The sequence below is a fragment of the Filicampus tigris genome, chromosome 6, assembly GCF_054856515.1.
Source record: "Filicampus tigris isolate MCC_2025a chromosome 6, RoL_Ftig_1.0, whole genome shotgun sequence".
Classification (NCBI taxonomy): Eukaryota; Metazoa; Chordata; class Actinopteri; order Syngnathiformes; family Syngnathidae; genus Filicampus; species Filicampus tigris.
In genome coordinates, this window is record NC_141222.1 from 2,073,845 (window position 1) to 2,100,000 (window position 26,156).

The 26,156-nt window shown below is 39.9% G+C and overlaps 1 protein-coding gene and 1 long non-coding RNA gene across 9 annotated transcripts in view; one reads left to right on the forward strand and one right to left on the reverse strand.

Annotated features, from left to right (window-relative positions):
* tenm3 (teneurin transmembrane protein 3) overlaps positions 1 to 26,156 on the reverse strand; it is a 390,360-nt gene that overhangs the window by 18,963 nt on the left and 345,241 nt on the right. For all 7 annotated transcript variants that reach the window (XM_086034264.1, XM_086034268.1, XM_086034265.1 and 4 more), the window contains 4 exons: positions 24,299 to 24,403; positions 17,909 to 18,039; positions 11,242 to 11,411; positions 9,570 to 9,696 (listed from right to left, as the gene is read on the reverse strand). In XM_086034264.1, the coding sequence (XP_085890390.1) occupies positions 9,570 to 9,696; positions 11,242 to 11,411; positions 17,909 to 18,039; positions 24,299 to 24,403 (533 nt within the window). The remainder of the gene's footprint in view (positions 1 to 9,569; positions 9,697 to 11,241; positions 11,412 to 17,908; positions 18,040 to 24,298; positions 24,404 to 26,156) is intronic.
* LOC147145450 (uncharacterized) lies at positions 29 to 11,547 on the forward strand. Of its 2 annotated transcripts, none has more exons than XR_015087252.1 (4): positions 29 to 101; positions 1,326 to 1,621; positions 4,011 to 4,162; positions 11,227 to 11,547. It is a non-coding gene; the product is annotated as an uncharacterized LOC147145450 (long non-coding RNA). The 2 variants fall into 2 exon arrangements; XR_015087253.1 differs by lacking the exon at positions 29 to 101 and adding an exon at positions 521 to 599.

The following is a 26,156-nucleotide window of genomic DNA, read 5'->3' on the forward strand; positions in this document are numbered from 1 at the left end:
CATGCACCTGGCAGGCGGCCGTTGGAGAGTTTCCTCACTCAAGTAAAGTCTGCTGAGGAAACAGCACACAATCACTCGTAATTATTTCTCCCTGTTTTCAGGTATGTCGCGGGCTGGGAGTTCATTTATTGTTTGTCATTAACTAGTTTACATTGTTCTGAGTGTAAAAGACAATACTGTGTAAATCTTCTCCGTGTTTTAAGTTAATTTGCCGAGCATCAAATGTGTGTGCCCGTACGAGCCCCGCTTGTTAAGAAATAGTAGCAGTTACATGTTGAAACTGTACTCTTACTCCGCTACATTAGGCTACATTCAACCCGTTTCTTAAATTCCCTCCGTGTACATAAGCGTCTATCTCTCTCACTCTCTCTTTCAGAGAAAGGCACATTTATTTTGTCAGAGACCTGCGCCAGGCTCTACCATGTGACTGTTTCACCGATCAAACGTAGCGGTATGGCCGTATAGCGCTGCAGTCTCGTCACGTGATCATGTTCAACTTCAGCTGCGGGAAAGAGTTGTTCTCGGATGAAACGGATCGAAAATGTCACGCAGCAATTCTGACTATGCAAACACAGAAGAGGAGATTATTTGGGAAAAATGTTTGTTTTTGCATGTTTTGTCACATACACACACTGAAACACACAGACGCACGCACACACACGCACCCACACACACAGTTTATACGAGCTCATCGGCTACTTTGTTGTTCTGCCGCGGAGCCTGTTAAAAAAAAAAAAGTACAGGGGCTGAAATTTTGTGCTAATTGTGCTTAATTTATACTATTAATATTTTATTGTTTATTAAAGTACTTCAATTTAGTTTAAGATTATTTTAAGTTATTCTTTAATTAAATGTAATTCATTTTATTGATTGGATGGACTTTAATTTGCCTGAAGATGATTTTGTATTTTCGTTTGATTGAATAGTTATTTTAAAAAAAACCTAAAACATAAATGAGACGTTGCTACAGTTACTCAGTACTTGAGTAGTTTTTTTTCCACAAAGTACTTTTTTACTTTTACTCAAGTAATTATTTGGATGACTACTTTTTACTTCTACTTGAGTCATATTATTCTGAACTAACAGTACTTTTACTTGAGTACAATTTTTGGCTACTCTACTCACCTACCCACCATTGAACAGAAATTGTTTGGTTAAAAAGGAAATTACTGGAAATGTGGTATAATTTCATTTTATTTAAATTACTTGAAAATGATTTAATTTACTGTTTTTCTTGGAAATATACTGTGAATTGTTGACTGACTCAAGTAGTCTGCTGAGGAAACAGCACACAATCACTGTTGTGATTATTTCTCCGTTTTCAGATCAAATTCAGGGTATAACATTTGGAGACACCATTGGGATTGCTGTTCAGATGTCCATTGTCCACGACCAATTCGCTGAATTCTGAACAAACTAAATCCTTCACACTACAACCGAGGCAGATTGCAGGGGATAATCGTTGCTGCTGAAGAGAGCTGGGAATTGGTGGGTCACCTTTCCGTCAACTGAGGCCAATTAGAGATCATCAGAGGAAAAGTAAAGCCTTCCAGTTCAGCGTCAACTCCTGTTTAGCCAACAGACTTCCTGCTCCGTCAGCATGATGGAGCAGCTACAAGAGGTACTAGGAATGTTGCATACACTGACCAAAGATGATCTCTTGGAAATATGTGATTTTCTCAACAAATCTGGAAATGTGAAACGCAAAACACGTATATAATTGATGACTCACAATTTGAATCATTTTGAAAGAGACGAACTAGAGGAGCTAGAGGATGAAGGCATGTCCGAATTATCGTTATTGAAGGACAAAATTTCACTATTGAAGTGTGACATTGATGATGACACAGTGCAAACTTCACATGGTCCAGAGATAAGAGGAGCTGAGAGAGAAACAGCAGGTCTAAGAGCTACAAGCGAGCAACAAGGATTGGAAGTCAAGCGGATTATGACAGTTAAGGATGTTTTGCACCAGCCCCAAAACACCCTAGGTCCTCAAGTGAGCATTCCGCCATCAGCCAATACTCAACCGCAGCTAAATTCACTCTGGTGCAAAGACTTCAAAAGTTCAGGTCAAATAGGTGATCTGGGTCACGGAGTAAAACGGAGAGGATCATATGATTGGTATGATGTCTCCAGCTGACCCTATTTTAGAGTGGCAAGGTATGAATTTGGGTGATCCTGTCAGAAAACACAGGCCCGTATTCCACTTAACACGTCTATTTATTGTGGTCTGCAACAACACAGACAAAGAACAACCTAGCAACATCATCCAAAGCATATCCATTTGTTAACAATATGCCTAAACATTACTATTCGTTATAGGGGTCGCGGGGAGTGCTGGAGCCTATCCCAGCTGTCTTCGGGCAGTAGGCAGGGACACCCTGAATTGGTTGCCAGCCAATCGCAGGGCACACAGAGACAAACAAACATCCGCACTCACAATCACACCTAGGGGCAATTTAGATTGTCCAATTAACCTACCAAGCATGTTTTTGGAATGTGGGAGGAAACCGGGGTACCCGGAGAAAACCCACGCAGGCACATATATATAGATAGATATATATGGCGGCACGGTGTTCGACTGGTTAGCACGTCCGCCTCACAGTTCAGAGGTCGTGGGTTCGATCCCGGCTCTGGCCTCCCTGCGTGGGTTTTCTCCGGGTACTCCAGTTTCCTCCCACATTCCAAAAACATGCATGGTAAGTTGATTGGACTCTCTAAATTGCCCCTAGGTGTGATTGTGAGTGCGGATGTTTGTCTTTGTGTGCCCTGCGATTGGCTGGCAACCAATTCAGGGGGTCCCCCGTCCACTGCCCGAATATATATATATATATATATATATATATATATATATATATATATATATATATATATATATATATATATATATATATACACACACACACACAATTTTTATGTATTTATTTATATTACACTTCATATGGTGCATTCTAGTGAATTTTCAGAATATAAATTGTTACCACATTACTCAGTGATACCACATTTGTTGCACTTATTTTGTATTCAAATAATAAAAATAGTATTAATAAAATAAGGCTGTCATTGGATCGTAAGAGAAAAAAACGGATAGGGGCGTCTTTTAGCTTCGTGTCGTACAAAAATGCGCCGGTGAAACAACGTGATTGGGTTGGTTCAGTGGTTCTGCAGGTGATTGGATGGTTCAACTTCACTTCACACACGACGTGCTTGTTTGGCTGGAGTCAGTCCTGTTGCTTCGTTTCCTCTTGCCTAGTTTGCGGCTCGTAGCCGCCTGAGCTAACAAGGGGGGCGGATGATAATTTTGCGAAGGGTTTAAACCCATGCAGCGAAAAAAAACAAAAAAACACGTGCAGCGTTGCTGCAGTTACTGTAGAAGAGGAGGAGAAACTTTTCCTCTGCCAGTGAGTGAGCGAGTGCACCTGCTTGTTGAACGTCGGGGAGGAGCTCCGTTGTAGAGGTTGGCTGACTGCTGCTATCACTGTGGATTCGGAAGACGCTGTCCAGTCCAACTGATGCTCACAGCCTGCCCCTGCAGACTGTGACACACCGCGAATGGCTACGGGTGTCCTCTCGTCTCCGTGGTGTGAGTTAGCTTAGCTTGCTAACTCGCGATCGTCTCTCAGCAGGCCGGCGGGCTGAGAACGCGCATTCGCCGTTCAAAGCGTGTTCACTCTGCTTTGGCAGACGGTTGCCGAGGAGTTGCTCCTCATGTCGTTCGCCAAGGTGGAGGTACTCGCTACTACCGTTGACTCACTCAACTGCTCGGCTTCTCGAACATACTCCAATGGAAGGAAAAAAATGTCCAACTCAACAGCACGCGCTCGTATAGAGCCCCTAAGGGGACATGGAAGTTAAAAAAACCCCAACAATTTTGCGTTCCTTCGCAAAACAATTTGCGTTCCCTCGCAAAGTTTTGCATTCCCTCGCAATTATTGAGAGGGAACCGCAAAGGTTTTTTTTTGGGAAGGAAGCGCTTTTTTTTTTAATGCGGGTTTATGTACTCCCAGGTCAATTTGGCTACTGTAATCTCTAATGAGCGGGCTGTTTGAGAGACGACAGTACGTCGGAGACTGCAAGAATCATGGAGGAGGACTTGGAACGCTTCTTGTGGTCAAGAGATGTCCCACACATTGACATTACGCGCATGAAAAGCGACAAGGTAGGCATATTACAATTCATTCTAACGTAATAAGCGTAACAACAGCGCTCACTTTCCCTACTGTTAAATTTCAGTTTTGTATACAGGCTACTTAATCGGTTTGCCTTTTGAGTGGCAAGAAAAGCATACATTTGAATAATAACAATATCATTGCTAATATTATTATTATAATTAGTAGTTGTAGTGGTTGGAGTACTAACACCGAGCTACAAATACAGTGAGAAACTAACTTGGGGGGAAGTGAAGCCAAAAAATACATTACAAAAATTGTAAATGTGATGCTACTTCCTGATTTGATGATCTGATTTGGTTTAATATTGAATACAAATAATTCTGACAGCTGTGTGCCATCGCTGGTGAATATGTGCAATTCATGTTCATAGTAAAAATAAATTGATATTATTAATTAATAATAATTATGGACCTCCAACTTTTCCAATCACTGCTTCACTGATCTTTGATAATAAAACTACTGTTAATGAATTGCCTATCAAATCAGATTTAGACTTGCTATGTTTTTGTTACTACACACACAAAACCAACCAAGAGAATCTTAATTATATTTACGGTAATTACCTGACTTTCTTTACTTTGAACCTTTCTTCCAAAATAACCTTTGCCATTTACACATGAGAAAAACTTTTAACATCAGGATTGAGAATCTCAAGTATTACCGATAGAGGTATTAAAAACGTCCTGTTTCCCATCAAGCACTAGACTCACATAAGCAATGCGATTCTTTCCCAAGCCCGCGTAAATGTTGATGGCTTGCTCAAGGGCACCCCAGCCTTGAGTAGAGTGAGATTACAGTGGAGAGGTGACCCTAAATTAGCAGCTCATCCCATCCATTATCGACTGGTTTCCACATTTGCAGAATTTGACAGTAAAGGCAGCCCGTGCCTACTCAGCACCAGTGGAGAGGGGGCATTGTGCATGTTTTGGTCTTGCAATGTTTTAATAGAATGTTGTCATACTATTTCCCTCACAGAAAATACTTTTCTACAAATAATATCATGCAATCTTTAACCTGGTTTTGGCATCAAATTCTACAACAGTATCTTGTTTGTAACAAGAAGCTGCCATTGCTAGTCAGGCTGAGGTGTCAAAGAAAGCTCTTTAAGGAGTGACTGTGAAAGCTACTGAACACACTGTATGGCATTAAGGTATATGGATGTGTTGGCACGAGGGTCCACCCCCATAGATACCGGAAAGTCCCTTATAAACCTGAATACACTGCAGTGAAGAGATTCTGGGACTTTGGCTATTTATACTTCTATTACTAGATCATTTAGATCAGCGAGATAGAAGTCACTGGCTTAGTAGATTGCTGCTTTAGGACTTGGTTTGGTCCAACATATGGTGTAGATGTGCTTCACGTCAACATTGTGGAACACAACTAAAGGAACTGGGCCATTAGACATATAGTTGTGTTCAAAATAATAGCAGTCCAACTTGATTAACCAGATCAATCACTGTTTTTGGTAGAAATGCTATTACTACATTACTAGACCAGTAGGTATATTAGAGTCATGGAAAACTAACAGATCCACCATTCTTCATGCATGCTCCTGAGTCTGTACAATTGAACAATTCATTGAAGGAGGCATGTTCAAAAAATAGCAGTGTGGAGTTCAAAAGGTGAGGTCATTCATTCTGTGAAAAAACAGGTGTCAATCAGGTGGCCCTTATTTAAGGATGAGCCAGCTTGTCGCCATGTGTGTCTCTCTGAGAAAAATAAATGACTCCAGACATTGTTCAGAAGAACAGCATATTTGGATTAAAAAAAATGTTTGGAGATGGGAAAACAGCGTGCTGAAGAGGATACAATTTGCCATCATCAACTGGTCTAAAGAGAAATGGAGAAACATATTGTGGACTGATGAAAGTAAGATTGATCTTTTTGGGTCCAAAGGCCGCAGACAGTTTGTCAGACGACCCCCAAACACTGAATTCAAGCCACAATACACTCTGAAGACTGTGAAGCATGGTGGTGCAAGAATCATGATGTGGGGATGTTTCTCTCACTATGGTGTCGGGCCTATTTATCTCATACCACGGATCATGGATCAGCTTGAATATGTCCAAATACTTGAAGCGGTCATTAGTGTTGTTCCGATGCCATTTTTTGGCCCCGATACCGATTCCAATACCCAGCTGTGCGGTATTGGCCGATGCCGATACTGTACCGATGCCAGACTTTTGAGAAAAAAAAAAGGTATATATGAGCAGTTTTTTTCTTGTAATTCTAAAGAACTGCATACTCACTTGGATGTAAAACCATTGCTATCATGGCTTGGTCAGACTTAAAAACCTTTGTGAAACAGGAAAAATTAAGAAATAATATACACAAGGTATCTAGCAACAACTCCCGCTCCCAAATTCACTTTCAAAACCAAAACCAAAAATCCAACAAGTTCAACTCCAAAATCCAAAATTGAACAGGGTTTGTTGTTGCGGTCCATTCCCCTTGCACATGCTCGCTGCCGCCGCCGCAAGCTCTTGGTGCTTGTTCACATGTTTCGTCCTCAAATGTTTTATCAGGTTTGATGTATTGAACCTGGCACTTTAGTTCCACCTCTTGCAACTTTCGCACCGCCAAATTTGCACTTAGCTGTTGTACTCGCTGGAGTTTCTATGTTGAAGTACAGTAGTTCCATATCGCCGCCGACATTATTTCTCGTGTACCTCACTGTTTTTTTTCTCTCAACATGAAAAAGCAGCCCCGCCATTGGTTAAGAGCGACGGCTAATACAGAACAGTCACCACACACCAGTGTCGTGAATGAGCAAGATACAAGGCACTGCATTCAATGTAAATTGAGCAGGGGTTGTTGTTGCAGTCAATTCCCCTTGTTAATGCTCGCTGCCGCCGCTGCCGCAAGCTCTTGGTGCTTGTTCACATGTTTCGTTCTCAAATGTTGCATCAGGTTTAACGTATTGAACCTGGTCACTTTGGTTCCGCCCCTTGCAACATTCGCTCTAGCTGGAGTTTCTATGTTGAAGTAGTTAAATATCGCCGACATTATATCTCCTGTAACCCCCCGCCCCCCCACACACACATGAAAAAGCAGCAGGGAGCAAGATACAAAGCGCTGCATTCAACGGTCTTTACTAGTGCAGCATCGGGAAATGGCAAATGGCATTACAATGGTTAATTGTAAGTACTCGCAGATACCGATCCCGGTGTTTTAATGTGGTATCGGTATCGGAACAAGACTCGTGGTCATGTTGCCATATGCTGAAGAGGAAATGCCCTTGAAATGGGTGTTTCAACAAGAGAACAACTCCAAACACACCAGTAATCGCGCAGCATCTTGGTTTCAGACCAACAAAGTTACAGTTATTGAGTGGCCAGCTCAATCCCCAGGCCTTAATCCGATAGAAAATGTATGCAGTGATGTCAAAAGTGCTGTTTCTGAGGCAAAACCCAGAAATGCAAAGGAATTGTGGACTATTGGGCTGGAATACCTGTTCACAGGTGCAAGAAGTTGGTGGACTCCATGCAACACAGATGTGAAGCAGTTCTCAGAAACGGTGGTCATACAACTAAATATTAGTTTCCTGAGCCACGGGAATGCTAAATCCTAGAAAATCTGAATTCACAAAGTAAATATTCAAGTTTGTAAAGAAAAAGACCCATTATAATATTACTATATATTATTATTGAACAGCACAATTTTCATTTTCTGTAAAGCAATCCAAAAACTGCTAAACATTTCTTCATGTTTTGTTTTAGAATAAGATGTGCAGTGTTCCCAGTGCAAGAAAATAAAAAGTACAAGACTACTGCAATAGGGTTGTGAGCTTTTTAAACACACTGCTATTATGTTGAACACAACTGTACAATATCTATCTATCTATATATCTATATCTATATATATATATATATATATATATATATATATATATATATTAAGGTTTTTTAGATTTAACAAAAAATACAACGGGATCCGTATGTCTGCAGCTTTGTGGTTGCGGAGTGACATTTTTAATCAGTGTGTTGAGAATCACCATGGTGGTACTGCTTTTTGTGAAGGTTCAAAGAATATTTTCTTGTGTAGTGTATTCCCTTTATTTGTGAAAACTGAACGAATACAGAGCTCCTTATAAGTTAACTGTGAGACATGAGAGGTCTGTTAGTAGCAAAAAGCGAGTTTCACATGATTTGTTCTCCTTGCTAACTTTGGGACATAACACTTTCCGCAAGGGGACAGGCTTCAGTTAGTGTTGCTTCCTGTGTTTGGTCACAAATTTACAGTGATAACCTTGCTTTGTGTGTGGAAGGAACAGAGAACAAGCCTTTTAGTATGCTTTTTGGTGTGTGTATATGCGTGCCATTTATCTTTTTATCGTGTCTCTGCAGACACTTCTGTCTCTGTTCTTCACTGAGAGAAAGATGCATGTGGGCTTCTATCTTTCCCCTTGAGTTGGTAGGATTGCTGTGCATGGATATGGGTATGCATATGCAGTAGGGCTGGACAATTATGGAAAAAAATAATAATCACGATTATTAATATGATTATTAATTGATTTCAAAACTTTATTTATTCATCCCTGCACGTTGAACACTTAATTCTTGAACACTATTCTTTTTGTCAAGTACAAAATGACATTGTAAATATCATGTGAAATGCAAGCCTCTTGCTTTTTCATTCTGCACCATCCACGTCTTTGGTGCCTTTGCATCCATTGAAGCCTTGAATAAGTATTACCGTTATCTCGTTATCTGATTTATTTTATCTTATGTTATATTCACAAGTCTTGGGACTTACTGGGATTGTATTTCATGCAAGGTCACGAGGCAATGTGTGTTGGTATGACAAAAACAAAAGTCATTGGATCTGTATCATTTATATCTTTGAATTTTGAGGAAAGCAAAATTACTTGAATCCTTGAAAACTCAACTTTAAAGGTGTCTTTAAAGGACAACAAGAAAATAAATTAGTATGAAAATAAAATAAGAATCTACAAAAATAATAGCAATTGAAAAAATAAAAACAAATACCGGCTGCCCCTGTGCATTTTGGCCTCTTAGGGGCAGTCTGGTGCCGTGCATGCATGGAGTACATGAGACCAGAAGAAATTTGCGATTGAATTCTATTAATATAACTTGTTTATCGCAGATTGGGAAGAATGTATGCCTTTGCGTTCTGTTATCTTACCTTAGTGCATGTTTTTCCACAGTGTTTGTGTGTGAATATTCGTTATTTGAACATTATTTGTCTATCACTCCCGAAATGTATGCTAACTTCCCGTAAGCATTTGAACTAACATTTAAATTATAACGTTTTAAAGATCGAAAGAAGCCAAAATCAAAATCACAATTAGATTTCAATTACCGGTAAACCCTCAGCCCCAATGACAATCGTGTCCATAGAAAATGTATATAATTTGTAGTTCTCCTTTACCTTATCTAAATAAGTGTAGCTCCATGTCTTTCCATCAGCAAATACTCTGGAAATGATTCTTCCTTGACTGTCATACTCCCATTTCTCTGTGGTTGGACCCCTTTGCAGGCCAGTTACCTGCCCAGAGCTGGACGCACACAGAAAACCTCATTAATATATGATTGTTAAAACATTTCGCCTTACACTCAACTCAGATGGGCATCTGTAGTCCATTAAGTCAGTGTTTCCCTACCTTTATTGAGCCAGGGCACATATTTTTCATTACAATATTCTTACTGTATATCATAAAATAAAAAAAATACACAAACGTATTTTTGAAATAATGAAATCTATGCCTGTTTAGTTGTACAAAAATGTATTTTTCTGCTGTAAGAATGACAGCAGGTGGATATACAGGGTCATTGTAGGTTCTGCCATCTAGTGGAAGATTAATTGGGCCAATAACTTGGCAATTTACTGTTCTATCTGTCACTATAGATTGCTGGCAGAGATAGGTGAACAAAGATACAGTATTTTTAGCAACTAAATAATTGTCGGATAGATTCGGTAAAATTATATAATAATTTCCCACAGTAAACCTGATAATCTCTCATGGCACACTGTGCTGTGGAGCAGTGGTTAGAAATCACAGCACAAAGTTATCAATCAGGACCATCAAATTACAGTGAGTGAGTGTCTAATTTCATAATGTTGTGCAGAACTTTGTCAAATCTGCTCATTATCACTGAACAGATTGGGTTGGTTAAATTTGTAATGTTCTGCATAGTTTAGAGTTTCCATTGTAAACAGGGGCGGAGCGTAGGTATCAGCACAGAGGTTGCGGAGCATTCTCGATGGCCCTTATGAAAGTGACTTTACCACGGTACCGGGCTGCGGGCCGCTAACCGGGCCGGGCCGCGAACGGTATAGACTTGTATGAACCAGTCCGTGGCAGAAACAAGGTTGGGGGGCACTGGTGTAGAGGGCCCACATGGCACATTTTATCATTATATTATATACATTTATGATTATACATGAACATATCCTACAAAACGGGGACCTATCATGGGCCCTGTGAGCTTGTGGGCCCTGGGCCGACCGCTCTCTTGCCCCCGCTCTGGCGCCGCTACTGATTGTAAAGGTTCCAAAATAGCTATTACAGTTTTAGCACACTCTCAGAGGAATACTACAAAGTAGTTTTAGTTGTATGGTTCACAATTGTAGGGTTTGGTACTGCTGATTACCATTGATTGGTTAACATAGAATTGTCACTAAGAGCACGATTTTCATTCCCAGCACAAGTACAGCGCGGAGTGCAGTCTAACTGTGTGCATGGGTGTAGTTTTCTTTCTTTATGGATGGTATTTTGCTAGACTTTGCACAGGTAGAATTGGGCGCAATAGGGTGTTTGCGCCGTTGTGGGATTGAACGAAGCCTGTCTGCCAAAACAGGGCCCCTAGTGTTACAGTGTAACATAACAAAGGATTGGAAAGAAAACAAAAAAGTGCCATTTAAATACCAATGATTCAGCATTAAACACTGCCATGGGGATCTGGTGCTTCTCTTCAAAGTTTTATAACTTGGGGTCCAACTGTACTTCATATAGAAAGTGGCCAATAATGACACTGAATGAATTGAATTTCAGAACAATCCTGAATCAGTGTGCTAACTTCCTCAGAACACAGATGTTTACCTGGAATATGTCAGGTTAACAGCGAGGAGCTTGCTGCTTGGAACCCATAACGTTGGATGCCCTTGGGTGTCATAGATGATCTTCAGGAGGAACTTCCGGTGATCATCATAAATCTTCTCTATACGTAGAGTGCGATCGTAATCTACAGACAACAGGTTTCTTCCATTCACCTTAGGATGAAAATAACACAGATTAAGAGAGATATGTTCACATTTTACAAGGAAAAAAAGTGATGGTGTTTGGGGTTTGTCACTGAATGTAGAAATGTACACAAACAGAATAAACAAGAGACTGATTCATATTGACCAAAAAGTGTGCCGATACAGCTCATCTTCAGGTTGCAACAATTCTAAAAGAAAATACCTGTGAAATCAAATGGACCATATCTCACTCTTTTGAAAGACTGGCAATAAATCACTCTGATCACTTGCATATCAGAAACAATGGAGAATTTAAACAAAATTCTTAAAAAAGAAATACACTGTTAAAAGTCCAAAGTTAGTTCAAACATAGATGCATAGACTAGAAAATCGTCAAATTGATTCACTTGGAGGATTAAAAAAAGGTTCTTAAAAAAGAAATACACTGTTAAAAGTCAAAAGTTAGTCAAACATAGATGGATGGACTAGAAAATCGTCAAATCGATTCACTTTCACACAGGCCAGCAAAAATGACTAAACTCGGTTGCACAACCACCACACACCCTCACGATCCAACCAAACCTTTTTATTACTCTTCTTTGCTTTACCTGTGAGCAATGTGATTCTGCTGCGCACATTAGTGATGAAGTAAATGTACCCATTGTAGTGGTAGGCGATATGTCAAAAATATCATATCACAATTTTTAAAAAATAAAATCCCGATCATGATTTTATCATGATTCTTTTTATTATATATTGTTTTTTTAACTAATTTGCACATTTTTGACAATTTTTCTCATGTTAAACATATATAACATATTTAAAATGTATATAAAACCCTATAAGAAAAAAAATGACATTTTAAGCCAGCTAAGCTTTCTAAACAGGTTTTAATTTGAATTGATTAGTGCCAATATTTATAAAAATTGTGCAGTGAATGTAAACATAAAAGGTAAGATAACGTAAACACAGCTCGTTACGCGGGTCTAGTACTTTTGAAGAGTCTTTAAAACCCCTCGTTTTCCACTGTTTTAATGGGAATCAGGTCTTCAGCAAGGTAAGTCACTGCCTCAGTTACGTCTTTACACTGCTTGCTTGTTTTTTCATATGGAGTGCCCTTAGGGTTGCCAACACCCGGAAAAAATAAATAAGGGACATCTCATCGGCAGGGACAGCCGACCTGACTGCCTTCAACTAGGGATGGGCAGATCGATACCAAAATATCGATATTCCGATCCAGAGTGCTCAATTTTAAGTATGGATCCTCAAGATAAAGTATTGATATCTGCAATTAATTCATATATACTGTATAATATATTTATTAATCCATAATTTAGAAGGTTGTATTGTCATCCAATCAGATTTTTTGCTATGTGTTGCCAATGGCAAAGAGCTTTCTGCTTTGGCAGAAAGACTGCTGGTTCTGGTCCCACCCACCAGAACTTTGTAAACGCATTTGATTGGATGAAGAACGATCATAAAAGAGAAAAATATATATATATTTTTTTTTTTTTATATTGTTTTTCTATTTAATTAAAGTGTAGTGTATCGACTGCCTGTACAGTAAAAATTATGCCTATCTGTTTGAACTTGTAATTAATGTATGGCTGTGTGTGTATTCTTTTGCTATTATTCATCAATGTCAATCAATCAAATATACTTGTCAATCATTTGTACTTGTTTATTCCACCCCAAAATTATTATGTTTGTTTACACAAAGCTGACCATCATTGCACATTCCCATATTAACCTTGATCAGAGGGGTTAAAAAACAATTCTTTACATCCCGTGTCTAGCTCTGGCGTTACCTGGTGGACAACAAATGTGTCTAGGGTTCCCCTAGTTTTGTTGAGCCTTCCGTATGTCTCCACCACTGAAAGCATGTTTGTTTGAGGTCAGTCAATCCACCATAGTCCATGGAAAAAGTGCGCCGGCAAACAGTGTAGTGCACTTGATAGATATTTTCTCTCACTTTTTCAACCCATGTCTTTTTTGCTTTCAAGTCCTCTGTATTTTTGCAATAATTTCTGCATTTCTTGTAAAAAACAACCCCCACTTAAAGACTTATTTTTCACAAGTTTGCATTTTTTGCCTTGTCTTGTCTATGAAACAGCTATAATTTATGTTTTTTTTCCTGTCCTGTTCATGGCCCTGAAATTTAAACAACTCACATACTCTATTTGCTCTCTTTCTCATTCAAATGTCATTTGTAAAAAAAAAAAAAAAAAAAAGGTAAAAAAGAAAAAATGTACATCGCCAGGATAAATCTGTCTCCATAAATGTGGGTCTATGAGAAGAAGCGACGTCAGAAGCACAGTAACAATTTGCTGGCTAAAACAACACACTTGAGTAAGCCTGGTTTGTTAAAAAGTAATCAGTAAAAATGGCAACTTTGTCAGGCAGTCAGCATCAAAGTGAGCAGAGGTAAGGTTTATGATGAAGTTGGCCTTCTTACTGCGTTGGCGGTGTGTTACTGTCATGATTAGCAATGGGAAATTGTTGCTGCGGTTTTGACTTCTTCCTGACAGTGTAAATGTAAATAAGTGGGTACTCAAGGCAGAAAAAATGCCTCAAGGATATTTTTGGACCCAGGTATTCTAATTAATTACTCCAGGACCCGTTTCAGCGCCAGCCCTCAACCCAAACTTAAAAAAATAGGCAGTCAATATATTCTGACTTATCCTGTTGCTCTACTTTTACAACAGTTCACGAAAGCCCTTTCTGTTTAATGTTGAAGCTCACTTGAAGATTGATGTGAGCGGTTGTGTGTGTGTGCATGTAAAGAATAATGTAGCACTTTGAATGCTGTGACCAAATGGCCAAAGAAGTATGATTCAGGTCTGCAAACTAAAAACATAAATGACCTTACTGACATTGCCAGAGCAACAACGGTTAAACTAATGCATAAAGCATTGTAATTAACTGGCCCGCATAGTCAATTTATAACCTCAGACAATTTTGTAATGCCATTGGATTTTTTTATTTTGCCCAACAAACTGCTGAAATATGCAACTGCCTGTAAATGTGCATCCTTCTCTGTAGGATTAGGCACATGCAGACTGACTGAATGCTGTATATCAGGCCAACATTTTTTGTATGTTAGGGTTATGCTAATCTCATATAAAAGTCAATTTGTCATCCAGTTTGCGCGCCATTAGCCAGTCCTAGGATCAAACACATCATCTTTAATGATTTAAATTGGCATCTTGTTCCTATTGCAAGACAACTGGAATGTACAGGCACACTTTCATACATATTATTCATACAGTAGATGACATTAACTCCTCAATTAATGCACACTAAGTGGCAAAACATATTTGTCTATGAAGCGTTCGACCTGTTCCCATTGCAACTCATCCCGTTACTAGTAGTGGATCATTCATGAAGGTTTATTAGAGCTTGCTGAGAGTGGTGCTGCTGTGTGAATCAAACCTGCAGACACAGTTTCCTTTTTATTAAACCGTGTAAGTAGACTTCATGCAATAATCAAACAGGGGACAAATATGTAGTTATGCCTGACTCGTCACCTTTGCTAACAGAACAAGACTAAACGCAGAGGCTGATTCATTGTTTTGTGAGCATTGTTGCATTACAAAAGAGGTTGGCAAGCTTAAAGCGGAAATCAACCCAGACATATTTTTTCATATAAGAATATGTTCCCGGCAGGCCTACTAATTGTAACACGGCATTCTGATTCATTTTGCGTTTGTGGAATATAAGTTAAGCAGCAAAATGCACTCGTTTAAAGCCATCTATGGGGGCGGCCATTTTGGCTTCTGTCGACTGAAAATGACATCACAACTGCTCACAATGACCAATCACGGCTGACCTGTTTTCTGAATCTGAGCCGTGATGGGTACAGGCCAGCCACCAGGCGCTCGCCAACGAGCCCCACCTCCAGGCCTGGCTCCAGAGGGGGGCACCAAGTGATCCGCGTCCGGGCAAGGGAAAATGTGGTTCATTTATTTTTTTCGTCATAAGGGGTCTTTTGAGCCGTGCTTGGTCTGGTCCCTCACCTAGGACCTGTCTGCCATGGGTGACCCTGCCAGGGAGCTCCTCGGATCATTGGGACACCAAACCCCTCCACCATGGTAAGTTTGTGCAATTACTGTATGTGAGCCAGGATTTTTAATAATATCCGTACCTCATCAATCAGTAATACAGACGTAATGAGTTAGCGTTCAGTTTTTTCCCGAAAAATACGGACAATCCGTAAGAATTGGCAGCTGTGGGAAACCTTTCAAAACTAGCATGTTGTTATTGTCTTTTTCCTGGTTTCATCAAAAACAATGATCTTTGAATCCAAATGTTTTCATCTTTGATGAATGAAATTAGTTCAGCAAATCAGTCTCACCCCTCATCTGTGGCCAGAGTATATTGGTGGCCAGGGTTGCACGAATGACACCAAAAAATTGTATATTTCATTTAAATAACAAAAGGCACACTATATTATTAAAAACAAAATTGATCCATCCATCCATTATCTATGGCGCTTCTCCTCACAAGGGTCACGGGGAATGCTGGAGCCTATCCCAGTAGGCAGGGGATGCCCTGAACCGGTTGCCAGCCAATCGCAGGGCACACAGAGACAAACAAACATCCGCACTCACAATCACACCTAGGGGCAATTTAGAGTGACCAATTAACCAACAAAATTGTTTTTCAACGTAAATTGAATGACTGGTCAAATTAAGTCCAGTCCCATGAATGTCAACAACTTTCAAAGGTTTCCAGTCCAAGGCTAATGACTCAAGTGCCCCCACCTTTTGCGCTCAGCTGCTTTCACCTGGGTCATTACTAGACCCCTTTATGGAGCACACAGACCCAGTATTAATGTGCTCGAGTATCAGGTGTGGACTGGCCAAACATGTACCAGATGTTTTACTGGTGGGTTGGGATGGCAGGAGTGATTAAAAACTCAACAAACGTCCAACCATCACCCCCCGAAAAAAAACCCAAACCTTTCTGTAAAGTTGTTAACCCCACTTCAAACACAAAACATAGCGTGGACGTTTATGGTGATAGTAAAACTTCTGACACTCAGACGGTGCACTTAAATGATGACATTGTCTCATTACTCCAAAGCATTTGTAGCTCATCCCCCTACTTTGTAAATGTCCTCCCATGTTATGGAAGGAGTATATTGATGGGTAAATTAATATTTAGTATTATATTAATAATATTTAAATACTGAAGTTCAGTATTTAAAAGCACTAGAGGTTTTTTACCTGTTTGTAATTTCAAATTAAAAAAATGTTTGAAATCATTTCAGTCTATGTTCTACAGAGTATTTGGCTCAGGTTGTGAGTTTATTTAATTTGCTACTGTTACTGTAAACATACTGTATATGGTTTAACTGTTAATGTTTCAAAGAGATACTTAAAGCACAGAATATCTACAAAACCACTTGTCTGAGATTGTAAGTGTACTTTATTCGACTGTAGAGTATAGGTTCACTTAATGTAATGTGTGCAATGTGACCAAAGGGCAGTGCAAAGAGGAACAGGTTCTTGACTTGACAAGTTATCTAGATTAATTTATTGTAAATAAACGCATTTATGTAGGTGAAATATTTACGTTTGTTTAAAAAAATGTACTATTTATGTACTATAAGTGCAGGGTAAACCTACTATTTCAATTTAAGTGCAATAAATACTGACGTGTATGTGCAATTCTTCTTTTGAAAACTGCTCTAAAAAAAATCCAAATGACTTGATGTAAAGCATTTTTTAGAGTAGTGAAAATAGTTATTTTGCTTGGTAACAAGTTACTTTTATTATAAAGCGATTCAATTACTAACTTAGTTAGTTTTTTGGAGCAAGTAATGAGTAACTATAACTAATTACTTTGATAAAGTAACGTTTCCCAACACTGATCATTTCAGTTTGAAACACAAAACCAGTGGTACCCAACCACCGGCCGCACAGAGACAGCACTATTATAACTATTACAAATGTAGTCTTCACAGGCAAATCTGAAACTGAGTGTGGACATTTAGCACTATTTATTTGAATAATAAACGTAATTCCACACCTGGGCAATGAAACACACCGTCAGTCAGTGTCCCAACACTCACAATATGTGTGGATGAAATACTGTAGGTGTGACTGACAGGGTTGTGGTTCACTTGCCTGACTTACGTGTCATGTAGTGATGGTGTGAATGTACGTCTTCAGGGTTGTTTGTCTATGTGCCCTGTGATTGACTTGCAAGCAGTTCAGGGTGTAATCTACCGACCTGTGACCCGAAACAGGATGTGCACTATAGAAAATGTATGGCTGGACAAACAAAAGGTGCAATCTTCTAAGTTGTGTATCAGATCCGGATAGAAGTGCCTGGGAATAAAAAGGTGAAATGCTGATCTCTTATCTCATGCCAAACCCCAATGTTGCAGTCTACAGCAAAAACAAAGGAATTGTTTTCCCTGGTCTAATACTTTTGACAGAGAGTGCAACGACAAAACGGGGAGACACACTGTGCCCAAAAATTTCTCTTCTATGGCTAATGTCATTTTGAATTCCACTTACTCTGAGCTTTCTTCCAAAGACAATGATTTTTCCTCGCGTCTGTTCCTTCCTAAACCTCCACTCCACCAGATTTTGGCCATTCTCTCCTGGAAGCGTCATGTTGCGTCGCGCTACAATTGGGTTGGCGGCACCTGGATTTTGACAGAAAGACACAGTAAGATAACACTGTCAGATTACGGTATTTTCCGGACTATAAATCACATTTTTTTTTCATAGTTTGGCCGGGGGTGCGACTTATGTGAAATTATTAACACGTTATTACTGTCATGGCTTGTTAGTGCTGACTTGTATGTATGATGTTTTCCCTCCCTCTGCAGCTGCTTTAGCGCTAAAGCGCCTGCAGAGGGAGGCAAAACATCATAGATACAAGTCAGCACTAACAAGCCATGGCAATTACTTCTATATCATTTCACGTGTTATTGTAGACCACATAAAGAAACATAAGATACGTCCTAAAAGCTATTAAAATGTGTGAATAATTTAAACGGTTAAAGTCTAATATGTTGTTAAATAAGTACCGGTAATTAAAATAGTATGATAAAAAGGCAATTTGACTGTTAAGGCCTTGCCAGTCGAGGAAGCCAGCTTATCCAAACATTCACAAACAAACTCCACAGACTTTAGGTGTACAGCGAAATTGCCCCTTTATATTGTGGAACTGCATAAGAATCAGAAAATACTATCAATCTATGCATTATATACGCATGTGTTTTCATAGACATGAACAAGATGAGCTAACGATTAGCGATCACGATTAGCATTAGCGATAGCGATTAGTATGTTCAGTCAACAACCTCAATCATCCACAATTCATCTCGTATATGAATGTTGAATGCTCATTACCGGTACACACAATTGTCTAAGTTACTTACAGACGATGGTTGAACAAGAATGAACCACAAACAGGCAGGTATTGCATCATGCAGCCACACACGTAAGAAGCCGAGCACAGAGGAGACGAAGACATAATTACGACCGAATACATAAATACCTTTGGAGACTTGGAAACATTCTACATGGTCGGGGATAAATAAAAGACTTATTTAATCGATCCACAACCGTTTTGGTGAGTTTAAAGGTATCTTACCGTAACTTCTTGTATGCTACATGTGTGAATGTTAGCTAAATGTTACCATCGTAGCTCGTTGGAAAATTTTGTGTACTAAGCGCACAATTTCCTCCCAAAATGTGACTTATACTCCAGTGCGATTTATATATGTTTTTTCTTCTTTAGTTTATGGCTGGTGCGACTTGTACTCCGGAGCGACGTATAGCCCGGAAAATACGGGATGATATATAGACCCATGAGGTACACCTGCACAATGTATTAGAATCTTGTTACAAGAACTCTATTAAAAAAAAAACAAAAACACTTTATTATTTTGTGAGTTCAAAATTTAAGGTGTAAAAAAACAATCAACATTTATAATGTAATGTGGGGCACTATGGGGTATATTTCCAAATCAAACTTTATTTATATAGCACTTTTCATATATAGAAATGCAACTCAAAACTGCTGTGCAATTAAAACATCCAAAACATAACATAAAAAGAAAACCCACTCCCAACACACACAAATCAACACAAGGACGCCCGCGCTCAGACATGCACACACACGCACACAACCCGATAAACTATGTTAAAAAAACACGGCAAGGCTCAGAGAAACCAAATGAGGAAAAAGCACCCAAGGGGAGCTCATCCACGCTGAGAGGAATGCCAGCCTACGACCAGAGGGAGCGCCGCCATCACAGGGACCCCCGGCTCAGATTGACCAGGGTAAACTTTGCACATAGTGCAGGGTCCCCTGGGCTTAAGGAGCCTCTAGGAGGACACCCCCCATGAGAAGGCCAGCCACTCCTCCCAGTGCGTAGGCCCGTGAAGAACCACTGGAGTAAAAGCTAAAAAAAAAAAAGAATAAGCAAGCTAAAATCTAAAAAACAATGATGCTAAGAGACAGGAAGATTAGATAAAAACAGGCCTAAATTAAAAAAGTAAAATAAATCATTTAAAAGCCAAACTACAAAGGTGCCTCTTGAGCCTCCTCTTAAAAATACATTTGATCCCAATCAGAGCTAAGAATGCTTAGTACTTAGTTATAAAGTAATATATATTCAAAATATACTCCAAGGTAAACTAGTTTGCTTTGTTTCTTTAAAAAGTCTCATTATCAGAAATTTACTTATTCTAATATGGAAATCTGAAAGTGTGAAATGAACATTTAAGTTGAAGACACTGTATTATGGACTGCTACAAAAATCACTCCCTGCGGGATACAATTTCAAGAAAATCAAGAAGAGTACAACTAGATCAACAGACAGGTCCAGGAAGTGGAAAAACAGAGTCTTTATACATAACAACAGAGAGCAGGGCTAGATGCAGAAGGCAAGCAAGAAACCTTGACGTTCTGACATGTCACTGAGCAACTCGATCTTAAAAACTAAGTGTGAAGTAAATTTGAGCAACCATCTTTTGAGTAATACTAAGGGATAAAACTATTTTAATCATACATTGGTTAGGTTTTATGATGCAACCCACCCAGATTCATAATTAGACCCATAGTAACGTGCTTAACATTGAAAATACAAATGTTCGTCAATTTCAGGTAATTTTTGGCGAGTGACGCCACTTGAAGAGATCGAATCGCAGTCAGCCATTGTACTTTATTGCTTACTGTCACGTTTGCTGCTCTTTGCTTTTCTTTTTGCGTCTTTCGGCAAAATACCTCGGTGCTGTGTGGCGATGCATTCTTCACATTCAGGCCAACAACAGTTGTTTGAGTGGCCAAAAGATAAGAATAGGGGCACTTAAATGGAACAGTTTCGTTCTGTAAAGCAAATGGATTTCACACCGGTCTTACGGTTCAACTGGGTTCCACATTAACTGGCTCCCAATTCCAGTTGTGGCAAATTTGTCAATGCCAGTCCAATAATTTTGTTTTTCTTGTCTGCAGATTGGTCACAAGTAGGGATGTTCCGATCAGGTTTTATGACACCGATACCGATCATGCATGAGTGGGATCGGCCGATACCGACACCGATTCTGATCACATGGAATATCTGTATATTTTTCCATTTATTTATGGAGACTGCTATTATGCAATTCATCCATCCATTATCGATACCGCTTATCCTCACAAGGGTCGCGGGGCGTGCTGTAGCCTATCCCAGCTGTCTTCGGGCAGTAGGAGGGGGACACCCTGAATTGGCTGCCAGCCAATCGCAGGGCACACAGACACACATCCGGACTCACAATCACACCTAGGGGCAATTTAGAGAGTCCAATAAACTTACCATGCATGTTTTTGGAATGTGGGAGGAAACCGTAGTGCCGTAATTTTGACAAAAATCTCTATATATTTTCAAAAGCATGAAGAAATACAAAACCGTTGCTGGCACAATACAACAATTACTCAGTCACAAAGATAACTGAAAAACTTGCAGCTCATGCCTTGCAGCCTTGTGTTGGGTCCCTCCACTCTGCTCGCAGCGGAGGCACGGCTGCGTTAGGGAGCCTTTCCAGCGGCGCGTTTCATTTGTCGGGAAGGCGCGGTTGCGTGCAGGGCGGCACGAGTGATGCTTTTGGACCTATGGACGTCGCGTATTAAACAAATCTACTTTTTTGCCATTTCGTCTCGCAGCAGCCAATCAGCATTGGGCATACTACGTCGCACACAGCCAAACAGCGTCCTGTTCACTCTGGGGCTTTTTCTTTCTACAGTTTTTAGAGTGGCTCTATTTGGCTGTGTGTGACACACTGCAGTGTACGGGGGACCTTTGAGCTCTGGCTCTGTTTGGCTGTGTGTGGGACGTAATCACGTAGTATGCCTGATGCCGATTGGCTGCCGCGAGGCGCAATGGCAAAACATTGACTTGTTTTATACGCGACGAGTGGGGCGAATGGACACATTTTCGGTGCTTCACTTTGTCTCATAACTGCAAACGCGTTATTCGCACTGCCCCGCACGCAACCGCCCCCGCCCGCGTGAGCTACATTGACACCAATTGAAATGCGCCGCCAGAAAGGCTCCCTAACGCAGCCGCAGCTTCGCTGCGAGCAGAGGGGGAGGGACAGCGAGGGACGCAACACGGCTGTAGGCTGCGAAGCATGAGCTGCGGGTGATCGGATGTTTTGATCGGCAATAAAAGGCTTTGATCGAATGTTCCGATCACGTAATTTTTCACGAAAATCGTCCGATCATGATCGGTGCCCGATCGATCGGAGCATCCCTAGTCACAAGCAACATTGAAACTGTTCAACTGCATACCTATTCAATTCTGAAATAAACACTTGAAACAAAACGTCTCGTTAAACAACTCCCAACTGGCTGCAAGAAATTGTAAATGTAGTAAAAAATACAAATATAAACAGCGGTATTTGAACCCGTAACACAAAGGTGAAAAAAAGCAGTAGCACCACGATCGGCACGAACGCTCTACCCACTACACCATGAGCTGCCATGACTGTTGATTAATGAACATGCCATGTGCTCTTGGAAAACTGCCAATCAAGTCGCTATAAATTCACTTGCATTTTATGATTTATTAAATTAGTTTATTTAGTTTAGTTAAATTTAGTTGTGCGTACTAGTACTATCACAATGTGACAAGACATTATGCTAATATGGTAATGTATGGGACACCAACCCACTATGACGTGTGCTCTTAGTGCGAGAAGAATAAATGGACCAAGTGATTTTTCTCATCATGTGTAATTTACAGCACGGCACAACATCGAATTTCGAACAATAACGCTAGGCTAACTAGAGAATGCAATTCCTGGAGAAATTGCGTGTGAAGGCTAAGAAGCTGAATAAAAACTGCGGAATGCGTTGGAATGACACTGAAAGAAGTGGAATGAAGTTGAATGACCTCTATGAAAAACTGTGGAATGTGTTGGAATGACACCGAATGAAATTGAATGACCTCGAATGATATACAATAGCCTGGAATGAGGAGAACATAAGAGAATCAGATGTGACGTCACACAGAGGGGGTCAACAAAAATCACTGAATATATTTTAGATGTACAAATGTCGCACCTTGCTTTATTACAAATGCACATTCATGTGAATATCTAGCCTATGTCTCACTCTCACCAGCGCAAAGAGCTATGAAAATAGGCTGTTTATTCAACAGATGTATTCTGTGTGTATATGTTACGACAGATACTTCACAAGTGATGATTTAAATATGGATGATTTTACATCCAAGTGAGGATGCAAATATTTAGAATTACAAGAAAAATTGCACTTATATTTAGATTTTTCAAACATTGAGGTATCGGTTTAGGCAGATACTGCACAGCCAGGTAGCGGAATCGATATCGGGGGACAAAAAGTGGTATTGGAACAACACTAATAAAAAACAAAAATCACACTTTTGCCTCTACAAGCAGATTGTTACAGTAACGTATATCAGATGCTATTTTTTTCTAGGTTTTGAACCATGCGGCTTATAGACCGGTGCGGTTATTCTGTGGATTTTTGTTCCACCGCTAGGAGCGCTTTAACCGGAATTACAATACAAGACAATACAATTGCCATTTACAGGATGTGACTGCAGGTGGAGGAGTTGAACAGGTGAGGGTGCTATGCACTAGGTTATGAATTAGGTGTTATGCGGAAGTTAACTTACAAACTGGAGTGGCAGCGGGCAGTGAAATGAAGATAAATACTTCATTTTCTCTTGGTTCTGTTCCGTTTTAATCAGCAAAGTTGTTGCAGTGTTAAAAGGCACTGTTAGGAAATAATCTGTTCAGGTATATGCATGTACATTTACAGTTCAAAATCGTTCTGTAAATACAGTACATACTATATCTAATTTTTCAACAGATAGGTGCGGCTTATATAAAAGGTGTGGTTTATGTATGTTCTTTTCATTTTTTTTTTTTTTTTTTAATAGAGTTGGTGGGGTTTATAGTCCGGAAAATATGGTAGTCAAACGGCATTTCATCACATTTGGAATTAAAAATAATCCTCACAAGTCAAATGACAATGACCCAAAGTTTAAAGCTTTTCACCGAGCGCAGTTTGTTTTCACCGACTTGACCACCATCTTGATTTGTGACGTCATTTTGACCTAAGCTCGGAATTGTCCATAACACAAATATGACAGGCTGGCATAGGCTGTTGTAGAATCGTAGTTTTTCAGAATATCAGAACGTAGAACAGTATCGGTATCGGTTCCCCCTTAGTGGAAACTCCAAATACTGGGCAGTGAACTGCTTCAAGACTGGGATGAGGTTTACCAAGGAAATTTTATCTGACAAGCATTTATTGTGTGTTGTCCGTGCCCGCACTTGAACACATTAAATGTAAATCATAATACAGCCACTGAACACTAACAGTAGGACTTCTCATTCAAAATTTGTGGTGTAATGTGCACTCACCTGCCAGGATATGAGGCTCTGTCTGATAATGTGTATACATCCCATTGGCATAGATGACCCTGAGAGAATGGTCATTACCCACTTGGTAGCTGTTTCGAAGTTGATCTATGGGGGGAAGGTAGAGGGACGTGATTACCATAAAGGAGACATATGTTTCGTAAAAAATAAAAACAATTTAATTTAATTGATTGTTAAGGTGGTGGGAAAAAGGATGATAAGCAAATGAAGAGTAGAGAAAACAATTCAATTAATTTCCACCGCCTTATTTGAACCTGCTAATGGAGCACAGAGCAGGTATTAACATCCCGCTGCCCCTTTTAATTAGGTTTCCCTTGACCTCACAGCACTAATGGCCACCAGTGTGTTTGTGCGTGTGAGTGCGTGTAAATGAGCAGAACTGGTGAATGAAAAAGAGGTTGCATTCCATCAACCACCAAACAATTTCTGTCTCTAACAACTAAAAAAATATTTCTAATGATGGAAGATAAAATCAAATTCTTTCTATATTCAGAGAGAGAGAGAGAGAGAGAGTGGTGTAAATAGTAGATGTCATTCGATGGGCAGGTTTGGTATTAAGACATTAAGGGTTTTTACAGATGGCGGTGGGTTTTGCAAAGAGGAAGGAAATGGATATGGCGAACACTTATTTCCAAAAGATAGAGGAGCACAGGATGACATGCAAGAGCGTCAGCAGGTGCACACAGGTGGGCTGTTTTGTATGTCGACGACGAAACCTGAGAGAGATTGGAGACTGTTCGGTGGTGACGAGACCAGACAGTATCAGATGGAAGTGTGGAAGATGATTATGGTGCTGGGAAAAAGGAAGAGAGTGACTGAAGGTAGTTGGCAAAGGAGAAATGTTGTGATGCATTTAAGGAGTTAAAAAAAGCTCTGTGCTGTTTTGACAAACTGGAAGATGATTGAGTTGATACACTGGCAACAGTGGCTACGTTTACATGGACAAAATGTTTTTAATCCAATCGGAATTCAGATTAAAATTCTGATCGGATGCACTGTTTTCATAATGACTAAAAACATTGATCGATTAGGACTTGCTTGTTCATGCATCACAATTTCGAGTGGAACAAATTATTTTGACAGGCGCAGATTGTCCAAATATACCGGAAGTAGTAATAGAAGAAGCTGTAGCGACCTCCGTGTCAACAAAACCTTGATCTGTCCATTTCTACTTTAAACGTTAGTGTTATTTTGCGTATTTTTCCCATTTGCACTGTTACGTCGAGTTTACACTTCCTAACGGAGCTGCAAATGTATCCAGTTCAGACTTGCGCCCGCCATGTCTTTCGCTCGCTCAGCTTCTACTAGCTTCTGGGAGTAACAGAAATGTGCATACTGACATCACAGGCATGCGTGTTAAAGACGGTTTGTTCTGAAATGTCGGATTAAGTGTTTTCTTGCGCGCCGATCGTATTAACAATCGACGTAAACTACCTATCTCGTTCTGAATAAAATCTTGATTGGAATGGGCTTGATCTGGTCAGAATATTCCAAATGGGATGTGTACAGGAAGCATTTTATTCCGATCAGGTTTTTAATCCGAATAAATGTGTCCATGTAAATGTAGCCAATGATTTGTTAGGCTGGTAGGAAATCGCTTAGTGAATTTCTCGGCAGACCTAAGATGAAAACACCGAACGAGGAATTCAGGAAAGTGTACAGACAAAGAGGATGGTGAAGAAGAAAGGTGGTAATAGGAGAAGTGAAGAGCAAAGACAGGAGTACAAGAAGAGGGCAGGTGACAAGGGATGTGGCAAAGGCCCAATAGAAAGTACAGAATATGATAAATTGTGTGAGAGGTTGGACACGAAGGAAGGAGAGAAAGAGTTGTTCAGATTGG